Source organism: Amaranthus tricolor, chromosome 17, assembly GCF_026212465.1.
Source record: "Amaranthus tricolor cultivar Red isolate AtriRed21 chromosome 17, ASM2621246v1, whole genome shotgun sequence".
Classification (NCBI taxonomy): Eukaryota; Viridiplantae; Streptophyta; class Magnoliopsida; order Caryophyllales; family Amaranthaceae; genus Amaranthus; species Amaranthus tricolor.
In genome coordinates, this window is record NC_080063.1 from 9,101,510 (window position 1) to 9,120,836 (window position 19,327).

A 19,327-nucleotide genomic window follows, 5' to 3' on the forward strand; every position below is an offset into this window, starting at 1 on the left:
GAGTCCTGCTCTCTTGTCTATTCCAATTCCCATCCTGTTTATAGACGAAAGACCATTCACCGGCGAAAGTCATTTTGGAGGAGAAAATCATGTACGGGAAGAGTTTATGGCGGACTTGGATGATCCTGCATTAAGTTTAACCATGGCGATGGGTGTTGACGAAATTGATCCTCGTGACGTTTTCGGCAAAGCTTTATTGACTCCTGAAAACAATAAGCTTGCTAATTTTCTTAGGCTTCTTTGCTGATGATTTTGACTACATCGATATAAACTGATAACCTTTCTCTCTCTGTCTTTTTGTTGTGAATGATGGCTGACCGAAGTCCGAATGGAAGAAACATTTATCAATAGACAGTATGAGAAGACATCTTGTTTTCTCCCCCTTTTTTGTTTTAACGACTAAAAGTTTTCGGTAGGGTTTCAGGGTTTGTGCCAAGAAGGTATTGGCCGAAGTTTTCTGCACATGATTTCACGGCATAAACATCCGTGTTTGATTATGGGTGTTTTGATGGTGATGATTGAGTTGAGTTTCAGCATTGATTTTGATGGTGCTTTTTGATTCCCATACTAATGAAACTTCCATGCTGAAGTATGTTTTTCTTTCTATGATATATTCTATTATCAACTAATACATGCTTTCTAAGCAGTAATGAACGAAAATAATTTCAAGAAAAAACAAAAAATGATTTATAGTAGGTCAAGCATGATGATAAATCCATGTGAATAACTTTTCTAGCTAAGTTTCTTTTATCATTAACATTTTCGTCATTTAATACAACAACCAAATGGGTTGAACAAATAAATATTGTAGGATTGCTATAAATCAAATTTTTCAGGAATTGATTCCAGGTTGTTGAATATACAATAGAACTGCAGATAGTTTTGTTATGGTATGCAAAGTAGTTGTCATAGTATGAAAAATGTGTGATTGACCCTATTACTCGTTTTACATAACTAGAAACCTGATAGAGGATTCTTGAGTGAAATGCTTGAGTACTAGTTTTCTTTACCGTCTCATTATATCCAAAGCTTGGAGAAGAATCTAGCTACGCGAAAAATAAGGGACTTAGAAATAGTTAGAAATACTGCGCATGGAGGCAGGCACACAAGAACAATTGCTAACCATATAGAATTAGCTGATGTCAGAGCATACATAACGCTCACAAAGGCTATTAAGGTTGCATAGAAAGATAGTCGAAGAATGTAAATGTTGAAAGACAGTAAATATCTTGGTTTATCATCTCTCTGACCAAGCATCATCGTCGAAAGAGCACTGAACAGCACAAATGTGTAGCCGCACATGGCTGTTGTATTTGACAGAATGAACACTTTAAAAGCGGTCACTCTTGTCAGAACAACATGCCCATTTACATCTAACCCACCTGGGACTAGGAAACCTGCTGCAAAAGTAATGGCTGCAAAAATTGCAGCTATAATTGCAACTATGCTGAAGTTATTATGCATTATTTTGTTGGCTTCCTGTAAATTATGTACTGTTTGGGGGATCATTGCAGGTTGATTTTCAGTTTCTTGTTGAGTTGGTTTGTGCTTATCACTTGAATGCATAATTAGGTCATAGCCAATTTTTACCTGCGATTACATGAAAAAAATATCACATAACTGCAGTGCCGTTTTTGACAAGTTTTGGACCCTAGGAGAAAATTAAAAAAGGTCCTTGTATAAGTAAAGTTTTTGTTTTTTATCTTTAACTGCATCATATAATTCCTCTTTTTCCATCACAATTAATGTCAAATAAATGTACGAATTTAAAATTATATAATGATAAGGTATAAATAATATAATTATAGAATAAACTTTTAATAATAAGGATTAACTCATTTTGGGCCCCTTCACGAGCTGGGCCCTGGGCGGTTACATCTCAAAACTACCCCCAGGAATGGTCCTGCATCACTGAAATGAATTGTGTAATGATGCTAATTGCAAAGTGTCATTTCTGACTCGGAAGTAAATAAAAGTAGATATAGGCATATAGCTGCTTACCATGTTTTCTGAAAGCTCTTGCTGTCGTTTGGTTAAATCCCAGGGTGTGTCACCATTTTTATTCCTTAAATTAATTCCCGTTTTGTCCATATCTAGTATCACCTTAGCCTTAATGTGATCAGAATTCTTCACTGCTAGATGTAATGGAGTATTTCCCTCCAGATCTGGCACATTAATGAGCCTTTCCATGGCTGGATTCATAAGGAGTTCTATGCCTTCTTCATAACTTTCTAGTTTCATTAGGTGCAGTGCAGTCTTACAATTGGTATCACAAATAGTAATCGATTCTGGACAATGAAGAAGTATTATATGTACTGCTTTTAACTGACCAAGACTTGCTGCTATAAGGAGGGGAGTAAAACCATTCTCGTCTTTTAGGTATGCGCATGATTTATCTGTCTTTAGTAGTACCTCCACATGCCTATCTTTATTTGCTACTGCTGCATAGTATATTGCTGTTTGCTTGTGCTTGTCTGCTCTCTTTGCTAGTTCTGGGTGTTTCCTTAGTAAAAGCTGGGCAGCGCCCTCTGCATAAGAGTTAAATGTAAATGCTTAGATTCACGAGAAAAGTAATTGTGCTCATAAAGCATAGGACATTGTTCAAGCAAACAAGATACTATGAATGCTTTGAGGCTTGAGGTTTGTCGAAATTATTTGGCTTTATGTTTGTCTACAGTCATATATAGATTATTAAAGAATAGAGCTGCCTAAGAATTTGATGAAAAAATCTTGTAAATAGGTGGTTTTGTATTACAATGGAAGCCATACCTGAGCAATTGTGTATCAGTGCGTGTAGTGGAGTCAACCCAGCAGGTGAACTTAAACTGTATGGAACTTCTGAGGTCAGGATCATCTCTAGAATTTGCTCATGACCATAGGCTGCGGCAAGGAAGAGTATGCCTTCCGCAGCATTGTTGATACTATCAGCCAATTTCGGTTCCACTTGAAGCAGGTACATTGCTACCTCCTCATACCCACTCCTAAGAGCCTCATGTAGTGGGGTGTTTCCACTCGAATCTTGAGCTATCCATGGATCAAGACTCGTTCCTTCTTCAACTACCATGAGGGACAACAAGGTAGATCTAAACTTCATGTCTTTGACATCTCGCAAGTGAGTCTTGTAGGAATTGACGAGCACCTGCACTATGTCAAGGTGCCCCAACTGAGCTGCAATGTGGAGGGGGTTTTCCCCTCTGGAGTTGCTCTGACGAATGAGTAACACTACCGCTGGAATCTTCTGTAGAGCCTTCTCAATGAAGCTATACCGGTTTCGCTTTGCAGCCAAGTGAAGAATGTTGTCCCCTTCTGGTGTTTGACCGAGGAAGGAGCTTTCCAAAGTTGTTTCTCCATTCTCTGTCTCCCTGTTCACATGAAATCGGTTGAGGTACGCTACGTCTCCTTCTTTAGCAGCTGTTTCAAGATTAACATCCATCGATGCTGTTGTCATCCCTGTTTTTTCTGATCTCTTTTTCCTGCCTTTTTTATTCCACTCTGGTAAGTTGATACTGTGATAGTTTAGTTCTTCCCATGGATGTTTTTAAGCACAGTTGTTCTTCCACGTTCTGCACACTAAGTGGCACTTATTGTAATTCATATGTAGGTATTGAATTTCAATATGTTATTATATTGTGCAAGTAAACACACTGAGAGGATAATGGGACGTACATGCAATTAGGATGCTAATCATTGTGCAATTAAACTAAGTGGTTGCTGATTGACGCCAAGTTGATCACTGCACGACTAATATATTTCCTTCCTGGTTTTATCTTACATTGTTTCTCAACCAACAAACATGCGCAGAATGTCTTGTATTGTTCTTCTGGAATGATTAATTTTCATCAATTTTTAATCACTTTTTTATTATTAAAATGTGGGTGTAATTATCCGAAGACTTAAACCCCAATGTTTAGACTCCCCCAATGCCACAACAAATTTTTACTCATTTTCATTCACTTTTTATTATTTGCCAAGTTTGATGCACCTGTGTATTATTCAAATATATTTAACAAAAATTTTAAAAAAAGTAAAAATAATATCTAAATTAAAATTTTCCAATAAAACTAAATTGTAATTTTATTTTCTGATTTAAAATATAAAAAATTAATTTTTAAAAACCAAACTTTCTATACGTGATGTTTTTTTTTCTCACCGACCTCCCACTTTCTGTTTTATCCCTATCCTAATTCCTACTCTTGCTTCAAGTTGATATTATTCTTCATTTCCTTTTCACCCTTATCAATTTCTTTCTCCTTTCCTTTTTAACTCTTTCTCTCGTATTAATTATTTTTTTAATTACACTCATTATTAGTATTTTCTTTTCCTTATATAGTATTTTGTAATTTTTAAGCCATTTTCTATATACGAATTAAAAAAAAAATTATAATTTGAATGTCAGATTCTAGATGAAAATTAATAAGAGCGTACGTTAATATTGTAGGCTTATTTTATAAAGTAATTCTCAATCTCCATTCAATAAAGGTTATCACGTTAGTGTTATATACTAAGTAATAATGTATTTAAATGAAATGTATTATTTTATTTTATTTTGACGTGTACGGTAAAAGAGATTGAGGAATTTTTAGCTTATTGGATGTATTAGAGGGTTGGATAGGTCAAACATGTCAAAATAGTACTCCCTCCTATTCAGCTTATGTGTCCCTTTTTTTTTATGGTCAATTCACCTTAATTGTCTCATTTTTATTTTTGGTATGGGTTTTTGACTTTTATGCCCTTAGTAACTTTATCCTATTTTCAATTATACTCTCCATTACCCATACTAATTTTTCTCCTTTACATTAAAAAACTCATAATACCACCCTCTTTCCTGCCCTTAGGTCCCACTTTTGCCTCACCTTATAATCCATAAAAAGTCAAATGGGACTCTTAAGGTGAATAGAAGGGAGTATATGGTAAACTGGTTATTCATACAGCTAAATGAGAACAATAAGCTGAATTTAAGCCTACAAAAAAACCCAGCTTGTTCAACGAATTCAGCTAATTTTTCATATTTTAGGACAACACCCCCATTTCCACAACCGTAATTCCACTTAGCATTATCATCCTACAACACCACAAGCACAAACCAAATCACAAAATAAACATGGCACCACAACACCAACGACAACCACCACTGTCACGATTGCGCCACCAACCACCAGCCACGATATAGCCCCATGTTATGACACACACTAGACGCAAAATCAACCCATAAATGATGGTCAAAACAGAGGAAAAAGGAGAGGTGTTGGTGTTACGAGGGTGGCACAATTTGGACAAGGAAAGGAAAAGGTGGAGGAACAAAGCAAATAAAACACAGGGGAAGAAGGGATTTGAGAGAAAAAAAAAATGAAAGAAGGAAGAAAGGTAAAGATGAAGAAAAAAATACTCATGGGAATTTTTATTTGGGGAAGGGAAAATGACAATGGAAACAAAAAGGTTATTTATTATTATTTTATAATTACTTGTGCCTAAATTAATTATAAAAAATAGATATTAATAATTTCGGACAAATTAAATAGGATCTTACTTGATAATATTTTAAATTATAAATATATTGAAAATAAAATACAATTTAGGAATAAATTGTGAATAGCTAGTTAAGTATTTTTCAGTCTTTTTACAATTAGCTTTTAGCTATTAATTATATTTTACCAAACTCTTTTTAATAATCAGCTATTAAAACAGCTGGTAAATCAGTTGATAAAATCAGCTAGTCAAATTAGTTGCTTCAATTAGCCACCAACTATCAGCTATCAGCTGTTTCTCAACCTTATCTACTATCAATTCTCTGTCAAACACTATATCAGCTATCAACTTTATATACTTATTACTCATATCATATTATATCTACTATTATTTTTGTCATGGTTTTAATTTATAATATTGTTTTAATGACGAATTTAAAATGAAGTTAAACTTAGATGAGAAATATTTATGATACTAATTTTTATTGTCACCAATTAATGTTAAAATGGTGATTTGTCAAATGAGATTACAATTGGATATTTGTGTTTACGGCTAATTATTAAAATATATTAAATCACTCAAAGTGAAACATTAGGGAAATGAAGTTCTTATATTTGTTGTGATCTAAGTATAAGGGTGATGTACAAGTTGTCTTGTTTAGTTAGTATAGCTGTCGACATGTTTTAATTCTAATATATGATGTTTGCTCTTACTTCTATTCGTTGTGATCCAAATAGGAGGGGTGTGCATGCTAGGGTTACTTGAGATTATTCCGCTGACCTTAAATTACTTGAGGTGATGATCTCTTGATGAAATAGGTATAGGGGTAAAATCTCAACCTACTGACATTCTCGTTCCCTCAAATTAAAAATTTAATTATGTTGGTTATTACTAAATATATCAAATTAATTAATTAGTTTATTTGATATTATATTTAGTTACAAAATTTGATTTTTAACTCAACTATATATTATTTTCCTAAACTATTTTAAACTTAATTATTTTACGGGATGGAGTTGAAATTACTTAATTTTCTTTCTTCTATTTGTTGTCATCCAAGTAGGAGGGGTGTGCACACTAGGGTTACCTGATATTACTCCGCTGAGTTTGAATTATTTGAGGTGATAACCACTTGATGAAATAGGTATAGGAGTAAAATCACGGCCTACTGACATGAATCGTTTCATTAAATTAAAAATTTGAATTTGTTTATTATTATTAAATATATCAAATTAATAAATTGTTTTATGTGATGTTATATTAGTTACACAAATTGATTTTTAATTCAACTATGTATTATTTTCCTAAACTATTTTTGAACTTAATTGTTTTACGGGATGGAGTTAGAATTACTTAATTTTCTGATTTTAAGAGTTTTTCCCTTGTTTTTCTTTCATTCTTATTCATACAGGTTATTAATCGCGTAGGGATTATAAAGTGGGGTTCACCTAGAAAATTAGTTCATTATTAGTAATCATGTCTCTGTTAAAAATTTCACTGTTCGTTGTAAGAATTGTTCAATTGTTAAATTGTATAAAGTTATTTTATAGTTGTTTAGCCTTACATGTATTTCGTAAAAAATAGATGTGGCAGTAAAGCATAAAGCTCCCAGAGTAGGTTTTGGTTTAAGTATTTCCTTAAAAACGTGTTTTTAAAATTAGACTAAACGATTGAGCTTGGACATTTTTTTTTAAGTTTAAAATTTTAGTCGGGTAATACTCGCGCACTAAAATATACGTGTTGGTATCAACACAAAATAATACGCACGGATAAATCTGTTCGTCCGCTTATTTTTTAAATATACAAATTTGTATTTTTATTTTAAAAATATATGAGAACATACAATACTCTAAGAGCCCAAACTCTAAATTTATAGTTTGGTTGCTTTGATAAATATTCGTGGACTTTTTAGAGTTTTAAATTCACTCATTTACCTCATGCATTGTTAAGTATCTCGTCTTTTGAAAATATTTATGTATTTGAAGTATTTTAGACGACATGTCACATTATTTTTTTTTTTTCATATTTCTCCAGCAACCTCATTGGGAGGCCGATGAGTAGTTTCAGTAGTAAATGGTCTTGACATGTCCCAAAAGAACTACTCCATATGACAACGGAAAAATATAGAGTGACTAATGAATTATTATGTGATTGAAATGTATCCCTAAAATAAATGCCAAGTTTTGTTGAATGTTTATTAGACTATAACTATTCTCCTGAGAGACAGTCTCTTAGCCCAAATGTAACTTACTTACAAATGTTTTTTTAACCTGCCTTAACCTATTGATGTCGATATTTGAACCTATGAAATTGGTATTTTAACGTATTTAAATGGGTGTTTTGAACTATTAAAGTTGGTATTTGGAGTTGATGTTTTAATCTGTTAAGTTGTTGATTTAACCTGTTAAGTTGTTAATCTATTGAAGTTGATATTAACCTATAAAAGTTGATGTGTTTTTAACCTATTAAAACTGGTATCTTAACCTGTTTACATTAGGGTTTTATGCTGCTTAAGTTGTTATTTTAACCTTTTTACATTGATGATATAACCTATTAAAGTAGGTATTTTATCTGTTTAAGTTAGTGTTTTATACTGCTTAAGTTGGTATTTTAATCTGTTTAAGTTGGTGTTTTAATCTATTAAATTTGGTATTTTAATCTATAAAAGTTGGTGTTTTATCTTGTTGTAGTTGGTTAAAACACCAACTTCAACAGGTTAAAATAACAACCTTAACATATTAGAACACCAACTTTAATAGGTTAAAGTATGAACATTAAGAGGTTAAAATACCAATTTCTTTAAGTCAAAATACCAACTTAAATAGCATAAAATACCAACTTATATAGGTTAAAATACCAACTTCAATATATTACCAATTCAATAGATTAACAACTTAACAAGTTAAAACAATAACACCAAATAGGTTAAAATATCAACTTTATTAGGATTAAACACAAACTCGACTATTAAAATACCAACTTAAATACGTTAATATCAACTTCAATATGTTAAAACACCAAGTTAAATAAATTAAAATGCCAATTTAAACAGCATAAAACATAACTTAAATATTAATATACCAAAATTAACATGTTAAAATATTAACTCCAATAAATTAACAACTTAATAGATTAAAACATCAACTTCAAATACGTTGAAATATCAACTTTTAATAGGTTAAAAAAAGCAACTCGAATAGGTTAAAAATACCAACTTCAATAGGTTAAAACACCAACTTCAATAGGTTAAAACACCAACTTCAATAGATTAAAAATAGGTTAAAAGATGCATGTTTGTTTTTAAATTTAAAAATCCTTTTTTTTTTTCTAATAATATATATTAAACCAATTGCGTCTCTAAAAGCCGTCTCTAGAGAACTTTTGTAGAAAGAATTATAGCAAGAAAGAGAAAGACCCTTCAAAAAAAAAAAGAATAGCAAAAAAGAAAATGCTACAATAGATAAGTCGCATAACTTCAGGGAAAAAAAGGATGAAAATTACTAAATAGGCCATGTATCATGGAGCATTTGGTAATAAAAAGAACATCTTTTGCCATTTTAAACAATCTACAACTTGTCTAGTTCTATAGAGTTTGTAGTCATATTTCTCAAACCTCGAAAAGTTTAACATTTTTTGACTATTATTACAAAAATAACTATTTATTTATGTTTTGGTTTATTTGTTACACTTTGACCAAAAAGCTCTCACACTTTTATTAAAGTGTAACCAACAACCAAAACAAAGGAAGGACACTGTTTACAAATTTGTATATACACCGAAGACAAGTTAAACAAACAGTTGTCTTTCGATTCAAATACTCACCAGATCATTTGATTTCATTCGAATTGAGGTCAGTTTGGTGACCCATCTTGAATTGCAATTCTGTTTAATTCGAGTTACAAAACCAGGAGTGAAACAATAAAATTCTTTATACAAACTAATAATTTTGGTCCTTCACTTATTTTTGCAGGTGAATAGCTCAAAGAAAAAACAAACATACTCATTACTCGACTCTTGATTACTTTGAATAATAAGGAATCGAGAAAAGAGAACCGAACATATGATTTCTTCGCATATTTCCACTTACTCAATAACCCCTCTTCAGCACTCAGCACAACTTCCTGTAATCCTTGTGACTATTGGGATCTGCAGAAATCAAGTAATATTAAGGCAAAGCCAGGGCAATTTAATCTAGCCAACTAATAATACGTGTTAATGGTTGAAACTTGAAACATACCCTCTTGAGTTTTGATCATGAACGCTTGCTGATAGTTTTACAAAATGCGTAAAATAGACGGACCAGATACAGTTTATAGAGAGTAAAAGAATCACATCATAGCTTTGACACTGGGTCCAGTGATTTCCTTTTGGCATATTCATTGACAGTGCTGATCGCACTATTGCTGTGTCGCAGAAAAAACTCTGCTAGTAGAATTTGACTTTCGTTCGAGGTTAAATCACCATGAGAACCCTGCAAATAGAATACCATATGATCAAAAACTAATCAGAAGCATTTGTAACCATAATAATGACATTTGCTCGGTTAACCAAGAAAGAAACTTCAAGCAATGTCATGAATCTGGATTTTTCAAATAGGATGATTGTGTTCCTCGATATGTTGCAATGCCTAAAACAACAATGAAATCTGCAAAATGATGCCTTGAAAACAATCTAAATAACACCGGAGAGTTATAGCATACTCATAATCTCATACTATGCTTCAGAAAAAGGCAATTAAGATTAAGAAAACATTTTTCTGTAAATCTTCTCGCATAATGACAGCATCATTGAGCACAACTGTTATCACCATACTTGCAAGAAATAGAAGGACAAAATATATAGGAAAAAGATGATGCAGAGGGGAAAACTGGATAAAAAGAAAAGGAAAACAAAAACTACATCATAATGCTAACAATTAAAAGTTGTGGACTAAAGTGTGTTTTATATCTCCCCAAAATCTTTGTGAATCAAAAACCGCGGAAAATTTGATTAATGAAAAGGTTTTGCAGGATATCTTCTAGCATAATGACAGCATTATTGAGCACAACTGAAATTACCATACTTGCAAAAAAGAAGAGGACAAAATGCATATAAAAAGATGATAAAGAGGGGATGAGAATAAAAGAAAAAGAAAAAAAAAACTAGATTCATTATGCTAACAATCAAGACTTGTGGAATGAAGTAATTTATCTCAAAAAAGTGTCTCAATGAAACGTAGAGGACAATTTGATTAATAACCAATGTATTCATTCGCAGAGAACAGCCCTATGAATGCAGACATTAAGAAGCTGAGACGATTACAACTTCACTTTTCACCTTGATATCCTAATATGCAAAACCAATCTCATGATTAAAGCATTGCCATCTTACCAAGCGTGAAGTTCTGTCACAAACAGCATGATGCATTAGTATTCCAGCAGCAACAGAAACATTAAAGGAATCAACCATGCCGTTCATAGGAATAATGCAGTGCAAATCTGATAACTCTAAAGCTTCTTCACTAATGCCCCTGCAACAATGCAAATATGATCATCATATTAATTTCCATAATAGTCCCAAGATTCCAGCCATTCAAAAATTCCTAAATCCTAATCAAATATTAGCTTCTTTTAAGTTTTAACTATTAGCTAGTCTCAATTTAGTATTAAGAATAAACTTTCCTTTTTCTTTCTAGACTAGCAAACTGTTAACCACTTTGAGAACCAGCACATAATAGATAAAAACGTCAAAGTGCACCATCAAACAATCAGTATCACTACAGAAAACAAACTAAAGATATAGAAGTCGCATCAAATGCATGCCCTTTTGTGGTTAACAGATAAAAATGTGGAAACCATCTGGATGAGACGGACAGACTGCAACAGGAATAAAACCAATATGCAATGAAGAAAGACAAGGGACTGCAAATAGAAGAGACATAAGAAAAGACAAGACAAGATGAAAAGGTAGACAGAAGACAAGCAATACACAGACGCAGGGACGTAGGGAAATTCGTGGAAGGAAAAACCAAAACCTTCGATTTTTTTTGTGATCAAGCAATTAACTGGAAACTGGGTTTACATATACCTACTTGATTAAATGAAGGGAAATTGTATCAAAAGGGCCGTATTTTTGATAGCCAAAAAAAAATTATTATCAAAGGTAGCCTTGTTGTAATAATGTAAAATGATGAAGAGATGGCCTTATCATGGTTATTTTAAATTTGATATGAACTTCTAAATTTCAATTATATAAAATAATTTAACTTAGAAATTTTTTTTTTTATTATTAATAAGAAATAAATTAAAAAATCCAAGTACCTAAAATTGCAATTGTCATCCTGATACTTCAATAGTAACAAATCAATATGTAAGCAATTATTTTGAATAGAACAAGAGATCAATGGTGTCCCAAAAAGGCATGTAAACTACTCCTTCCGTCTCTCAAATTTACATCAGTTTCTATTTTGAATTTTCTATCTTATTTTGCATCAATTTTTTATTTGAAATTGGACCATGCCACATTCTTTTAATTTCCTCCACACTTTTATACTCTTTTTAATATCATCCACATAATTCAATTTTTCTCTTCATTTTATGTGACATTTATCACACCAAAGAATAAAATATTACAACTCCACATACTTCCCTTAAAATTCACTCTTATTCTCTTCGGTGTAATTGAGGGAGTAATCAACAACAATCATTACCCCAAATAGAAATTCTACCTAGTATCCTTCAACTCTTTATTATACATGGTAGAAAAAGTTTCTTTAATTCACATGATATCTTTAGGTTTGTACAAAGAGTCACGTGAGCTTTTATGCAAAAAACGCTCAAGTGGCTGTTAAAAACAGAAAAGTTATAAAAATAACCCTTTTATGTTATTATATAGTAGGCATTTGGTCGTCAATTATGTAGTCTTTTATGCCAAAAAAATGGCAAGTGTTCGTTAAAAATGGTGCAAGTACACGCTTTTTAACAATCAACTAACATTTATGGGCAAATAAGATCACATCAGTCTCTTATAGTTAGGCCCAGCAAAACCTGACTTGACCTGCTAACCTAACCTGAACCTAAACCAAAATAAGTGAGTTTGGGTTGAGATTTTTGACTCAATTAATTATATGGGTTGACCTAACCCATGTGTTTAATGAACAAGTTAGGCGAAAGACAAAATTTTAAACCTTAAATAAACTTATATAGCTGATTTAATTATACGAGTTAATTTCGAGTCAAATCAATTAATATAATATGAACTAATAAACTTATAAATAATATTTTCTTGTTTTTAATAGTAAATAAAACTGTCATATTTGATAATGCACTAATTTCACAAAAAAAGGGGAAGAATCCCATAGGACCACATAGGAGTGAAAGGAGAAAAAATAAGGAAAAATGACAATATAATGGCAATTATGTATATTGTTAGATCCATGAGGGTATAAGTAAGAGAAAAAGTTTGCCAAATAAGAAATTAAACATTTAATATAAACATTTGATATAAGTATAGCACAAGCTACAAAGGCTATCCTCCAAAATGAACCAAAAAAATCCATGTAACACATCATACCTAGAAGAGGATTCAAAGTGTGATGCCCTATCACTAATGCTCGAAAAAAAAAACAAAAAAAAAACAGAAAGGATGTAAACTCCCATCAACACACAAATGTTAAAATTTCTTCAAATGAAAAAAGCTAATAAAAAGGACTTTATAACAAAATTAAATATTGTGAAGCATATAGGTAGTTAGTGAAATGAAATATCATGTAAGAAAAGAGGCACATATTGTTTTGAAAATATCCTCCTATGAAATTTACACATATGACTTCAACAATTACCTGTTCTCATTCCCGACAACAATAGCAGTTGGGCATGACCAATCCATGTCATATACTGAAACCTGATTGTAAAAAGAGAAAACCTTTAAATGAAAATAAAACTAAATAGTATGCAATAAATTCAAGTACACTAGCTAGTGATAAAATAAATCTTCAAGAACTATGCACTCAATCATATAGTAAAACATCTTCAACAGGAAGGTTGATTAATCACCGAGTTCTTTCCTAGATGAGTAGTGGCTATTCTGTATCCGCGTGATTTAAGAACCTCAAAGCATTCTTGAGTGGAGTCCCAGACCTCAATATCCAGCCACTTTTCTGAACCCATGCTGACATGCCGATTATCTCTGTACCTGTGTACATAGGCAAAAACCATTATAAAGGCACAATCCAAGAGAAAGAAAAAACACGAAAGCAAGTTATAAACAGTAAAAAGAAAAAATACAGAGGCACACAGCACCACCATGTTCATTTCAGACCAAAGGGCATGCCCTATTCTTCTTCACATGGAGCATGTAACATTAAAATTAAAATCTTATTACAATTTACACAAAATGAAATTTGATTCCATATGAGAAACAAAATTCGGTTTGATACAAGAAATGAAATGAATATGAGAAATGTTAATTTACAGTTTTGAAAACTTGAGAAATCAAAATTTAATACAATAAAAGCTAATATTATGTTCTATTTCAGACCAAAGGGCATGCCCTATTCTTCTTCGCAGGTAGCATGTAACATTAAAATTAAATTATTACAATTTACACAAAACGAAATTCGATTCCATATGAGAAACATAATTCAGTTTGATACAAGAAACGAAATGATTACAAGAATGTTAATTTACAGTTTCGAAAGCTTGAGAAATGAAATTTGATACAATATAAGCTAATATTGGGCATTGATGTCGTCCAAACACATTGATCATAAGTAGAAAATATAACCATAACACTATTCGTAAATCAAAAGCCTTATGTCACAAAAATAGAATATAATATAACCATAACTGTTAAAAAAAAAAAGAAAAAAAAAATCCATTTTGATGCAAACCAGATTCGAGAAATATTAACTTAGTATTTTAAATTGTGTTTCCGTACAATTTGGTTCGAATAAATCAGTATGCTGTATGGGATGAGTGTTGCGTTTTGCGCTTCAATGTCCTATTTATTAAAATTAGGAAAATAACTATTAACTCTTGCATTAATCTTTTTTGGTGTAACTGAAAATTTTGACATTTCCAAAATGATGCTAAACATTGTTGTTGTCAATCAGTAAAAATTCCACACACAAATTACTCAATTGATGCAAGCAATTTCACTCCTTCAACATTTTTTAAACATCAAACATCAATGTTTATTCTTTTTATCTTCCAATATATAAATATTTTATGATTAATTTTAGTTTATTTTAAAATAATTCTAGATCTAAAATTTTAAGCATGGTTTATACTAAAGGGTTATTTTTACCTTCATAGCAAACTCAGTCAAAAAAACTACTATTGGAGCTGCCTCTCAATATCCCCCTCAAATCAATACCCTTAACAATATATTTTGGTCCCTAAAATTTTCTAGCGGTAATTATTACCTTAAAAATGACAGTTGTAGTTCCCAATCTCACCCTCTCAAATCATCACCACCCCCCTTTGACAATGTCATTTTCCTAAATTATGAGTGACTTTTAATCCCCCCTCCCCCCGTTATTCTTGAATGTATTACCCCCGATACAAGCATACCTTAAAAACTGACCCACGATGTTCAAATTTATTTGTTTAGCTTGTTTTCATGAGTTCCTTCTAATGTCAGGATTACCTACTCTGTTTGAACTAGGTAGGCATTCAGCCAAATCACACAGCATCAATATAAGCTCATAAAAATGTTTATCATATCAAAAGTCCAATGCTGTTTTCGGCAACCTTATGAATTGATGAATAAATAAATTATTCACAGAAAAAATCATTTTCATAATTTTATTTATTCTATAAATTACCAGGGTGTGCAGACTTCACCTTTAAAAACAGGATTAGATACTTAAGTTCAAATCATTAGTTCACACAACTGCAGTTAGTTTGGTTAAGTTCAAATAACATCAATTTTGGACTGCAAATGAATCACAGCAAATGCACATTAAAAAAGAGGCAGAAAGAGAACTCTTTCACCTCAAAAAGTGTTGATCCACCACCTTTTGGAACCGCAAGAAATAACATGGACAGATTGGAAGCCAAGGGCATCAGCAGATCGAAATGCAGCTGAAACATTCCCGAAATCAGTCAATCCTTCAACTACAAGACAAATACCATAACTCCGATGCTTCACCACATTCCTAAATCTCTCTTTCCTCACATCCAACAATAGAGGATCCAACACCTCCAGAACTTCAGCACTGTCCAAATAAACACCATTTGCACAAAATTTATCAAGATAAGGAAACCAACGACCATAGTTATCAGTACAAGGAGTTGATTTTCTCTCCATTTTCATTAGCTTTGAGACACTATCATTATTCTTGGAGGCGAGTAATTGCGCAACTGTGTCGTTAGTCGTGTCTTCTGATTGTTCGACGATTGAAGGCTCAGCAATTGCAACAGCTTCTGCAATTGAATGTTGTGGAATGCATCGAATTCTTCGATAATTTTGGTGTAACCCTAAACAAGAAATAGAACTGCAAATTAATTGAGAAATAAATGCAAATAATATATATTGATACAATGATGAAAAAAAGACAAAGAATACCTTGTGGAAATTTAGGGATGGAATTAGGTAAATGAAAAATGGAGAAATGAGATGATAAGAGTGAAGTTCGAGCTAGGGTTAGACAGTGCTTCATTGTGGACGACTAATGCACTTAATCCTAATTCTTAACCAACATAAACATAACAAACGTTATTACTAGTACATGATGCAATCTAAGAGGGATGGGGATTGGGGAGTATATTAATAACCAATTCTTATTTGTCGCCACCCTTTTCATTTTTTCGCCACCCCTTCGAATAAAATTACGAATTTGCCCCTAAATTTTAAAAATTTACAAATTTGTCATTGAAATTAATAACTTTTCATTTTCATTTTTTTTATTATTTTTATTTATATTATTATTGTTATTATTATTATTATTGTTATTATAATTATTATTATTTTTGTTATTATTATTGTTATAATAATAATAATAAAATTAATAATAATAACCGTAATAATAATAATAATAATAATAATAATAATAATAATAATAATAATAATAATAATAAAATTAATAATAATAATAATAATTAAAAAATTAAAAAAAAAATACCAGTCGCACAAAACGTGCGACTGTTTTGTGCGACTGGTATTTTTTTTTTATTATTATTATTATTACTATTATTATTATTATTATTATTATTATTAATAACCGTAATAATAATAACCGTTATAATAATAATAATAATAACCGTAATAATAATAACCGTTATAATAATAATAATAACCGTAATAATAATAACCGTAATAATAATAATAATAATAATAATAAAATTAATAATAATAATAAAAAAAAAAAATTAAAAAAAAAATACCAGTCGCACAAAACGTGCGACTGTTTTGTGCGACTGTCAGTCGCACGTTTTGTGCGACTGGTATTTTTTTTTAATTTTTTTTTATTATTATTATTTTTATTATTATTATTATTATTATTATTATTATTATTATTATTATTATTATTATTATTAACCGTAATAATAATAACCGTTATAATAATAATAATAACCGTAATAATAATAACCGTAATAATAATAATAATAATAATAATAATAATAATAATAATAATAAAATTAATAATAATAATAATAATAATAATAATAAAAATTTAAAAAAAAAATACAAGTCGCACAAAACGTGCGACTGCTTTGTGCGACTGTCAGTCGCACGTTTTGTGCGACTGGTATTTTTTTTTTTATTATTATTTTTATTATTAATTTTATTATTATTATTATTATTATTATTATTATTAACCGTAATAATAATAACCGTTATAATAATAATAACCGTAATAATAATAACCGTAATAATAATAATAATAATAATAATAATAAAATTAATAATAATAATAATAATAATAATAATAATAAAAATTTAAAAAAAAAAATACAAGTCGCACAAAACGTGCGACTGCTTTGTGCGACTGTCAGTCGCACGTTTTGTGCGACTGGTATTTTTTTTTTTATTATTATTTTTATTATTAATTTTATTATTATTATTATTATTATTATTATTATTAATAATAATAACCGTAATAATAATAACCGTTATAATAATAATAATAACCGTAATAATAATAATAATAACCGTAATAATAATAATAATAATAATAATAATAATAACTATGATAATAATAATAACAATAATAATATAAATAAAAATAATTAAAAAAAATTAAAAAAAAAATGAAAATGAAAAGTTATTAACTCAATGGCAAATTTGTAAATATTTAAAGATCAGGAGCAAATTCGTAATTTCATTAGGAGGGGGTGGCGATAAAATGAAAAGGGTGGCGACAAATAATAATGCCCTATTAATATACCTCTCTCTTTCGATAGGTGTTTTTTCAAATAAAATTTATAGATTTAGTGTTAAATTTTGATTATAATTTTTTATCGATTTATAAAAAGTTATATTTATGTGGAATTTTGTTAGATTCATCTCAATATATACTATTGAAATATTAACTTTTTAGAAATTTTTAAATTCACAATTAAAATTATTTGATTTTAAATTTTGCATTGAGATTTGCGAAAAAAAATAGAAAAAACATTTAAAAATAGAGGAATTAGTACCTAAAATGCCCATGGGTTATATTATAAGTTTTCAATTTTCGACGAATAATATAACTTTTTTATTAAAACGAGCGGATAATATAATTAATTAATTATTTAAAATATACTTATTAACAAACGGCTGGGGTATATAGCAACATTCATATAGTATTCCTTCGTTTTATTTTGTTTATTATATTTGTTTTTTCACAGTTTTAAAGCATAGCAGAACATTATTTTCTATAAATTTGTATTATAATAAGATAAAAATTATACATTAAAATTTTATATGTCCAGAGTATAGATATATCTAACAAGTTCACATGTATATTTAAATTTTTATATATCCATAAAAATCTGTGTTTAGATTAGACTTTTCACTCTTTATTAGGAATATTCATAATGTAACCAACAAATTGAAACAAAGTAATTATAAGTAATTATTATTTGAATTGCTAAAAAATGTTATTCGTGTAAGAATAGAGAATTTCTTACAAAAAAGGAAGAAGACTTTATTAATGCTTTTTCCTTTATCCTTAATGTACAAAAAAATCTTTAGCCATTAAATCAACAAATAATTTTTTGAAGTTTCATACTCCATTTAGGCGTATTATTTAGATTTAATCTATTTTTGGGTTTGATTCTATGGTAAAAATTTCGTCTATAAGTTTATTTTTCTTTCTATGGGTTAAATTTTAGAAATTTGAAAAAGACATCTTTATCCTCTTGTCTAATTTCTTTTATGTTTTATCTACATACCCCATCAATTTGAATTTGAAAACTTATTAAAAAAATTAAAAATAGAAAGAAATAATTAACTCTTATGTTCTATTAAGAGTATTTCTCTTAGAATTAGAATATATTTTTTAAAAATGGATTGAGATGGATGCTAATGGATCAAAAATCCTATTGAACCCGCTCCAAACATGTTCCTGATTTTAGGGTCTAGGTCTATTTTCTGGAGACCCAACAAATCTGAATCTAGATTTGTGTCTAGATTCAAAATAAAAATAAATACGTATGAGTCTAGATCTAGGATCTTCACACCCATACTCCACCCAAACCTAATCTCTAAACCCATTTAAGACCAAAACTTGCTAGATCCATTCTAAATCCAATATACCTGCTTTAGACCCGACCTATTATGCAACCAAAATCTTAAATTCGTTTGAACTTATTTTCATTTTAATAGGACTCAAATTATACTTATATAGTGCACGTAGACCCATTTTAATACTAATGAAACCTTTAAACTATAA

At 30.1% G+C, this 19,327-nt stretch overlaps 2 protein-coding genes across 2 annotated transcripts; both read right to left on the bottom strand.

The window, feature by feature from the left end:
* Positions 1-256: 256 nt before the first annotated feature.
* Positions 257-3,433, bottom strand: LOC130803716 (protein ACCELERATED CELL DEATH 6-like). Its single transcript, XM_057667916.1, has 5 exons — positions 2,770-3,433; positions 2,002-2,528; positions 1,165-1,590; positions 963-1,046; positions 257-457 (listed from the first exon to the last, which is right to left on the bottom strand). Exons 1-5 carry the CDS (start codon positions 3,431-3,433, stop codon positions 257-259), a joined length of 1,902 nt encoding a protein of 633 aa, XP_057523899.1.
* Positions 3,434-9,269: 5,836 nt separating this feature from the next.
* On the bottom strand, positions 9,270-16,174 carry LOC130804374 (uncharacterized). Its single transcript, XM_057668787.1, has 7 exons — positions 16,015-16,174; positions 15,464-15,926; positions 13,500-13,638; positions 13,286-13,347; positions 10,837-10,975; positions 9,704-9,937; positions 9,270-9,612 (listed from the first exon to the last, which is right to left on the bottom strand). The coding sequence occupies exons 1-6, from the start codon at positions 16,106-16,108 to the stop codon at positions 9,800-9,802; spliced, it is 1,035 nt and encodes a 344-aa protein (XP_057524770.1). The 5' UTR covers positions 16,109-16,174; the 3' UTR covers positions 9,270-9,612; positions 9,704-9,799.
* Between the last annotated feature and the right edge of the window lie 3,153 nt (positions 16,175-19,327).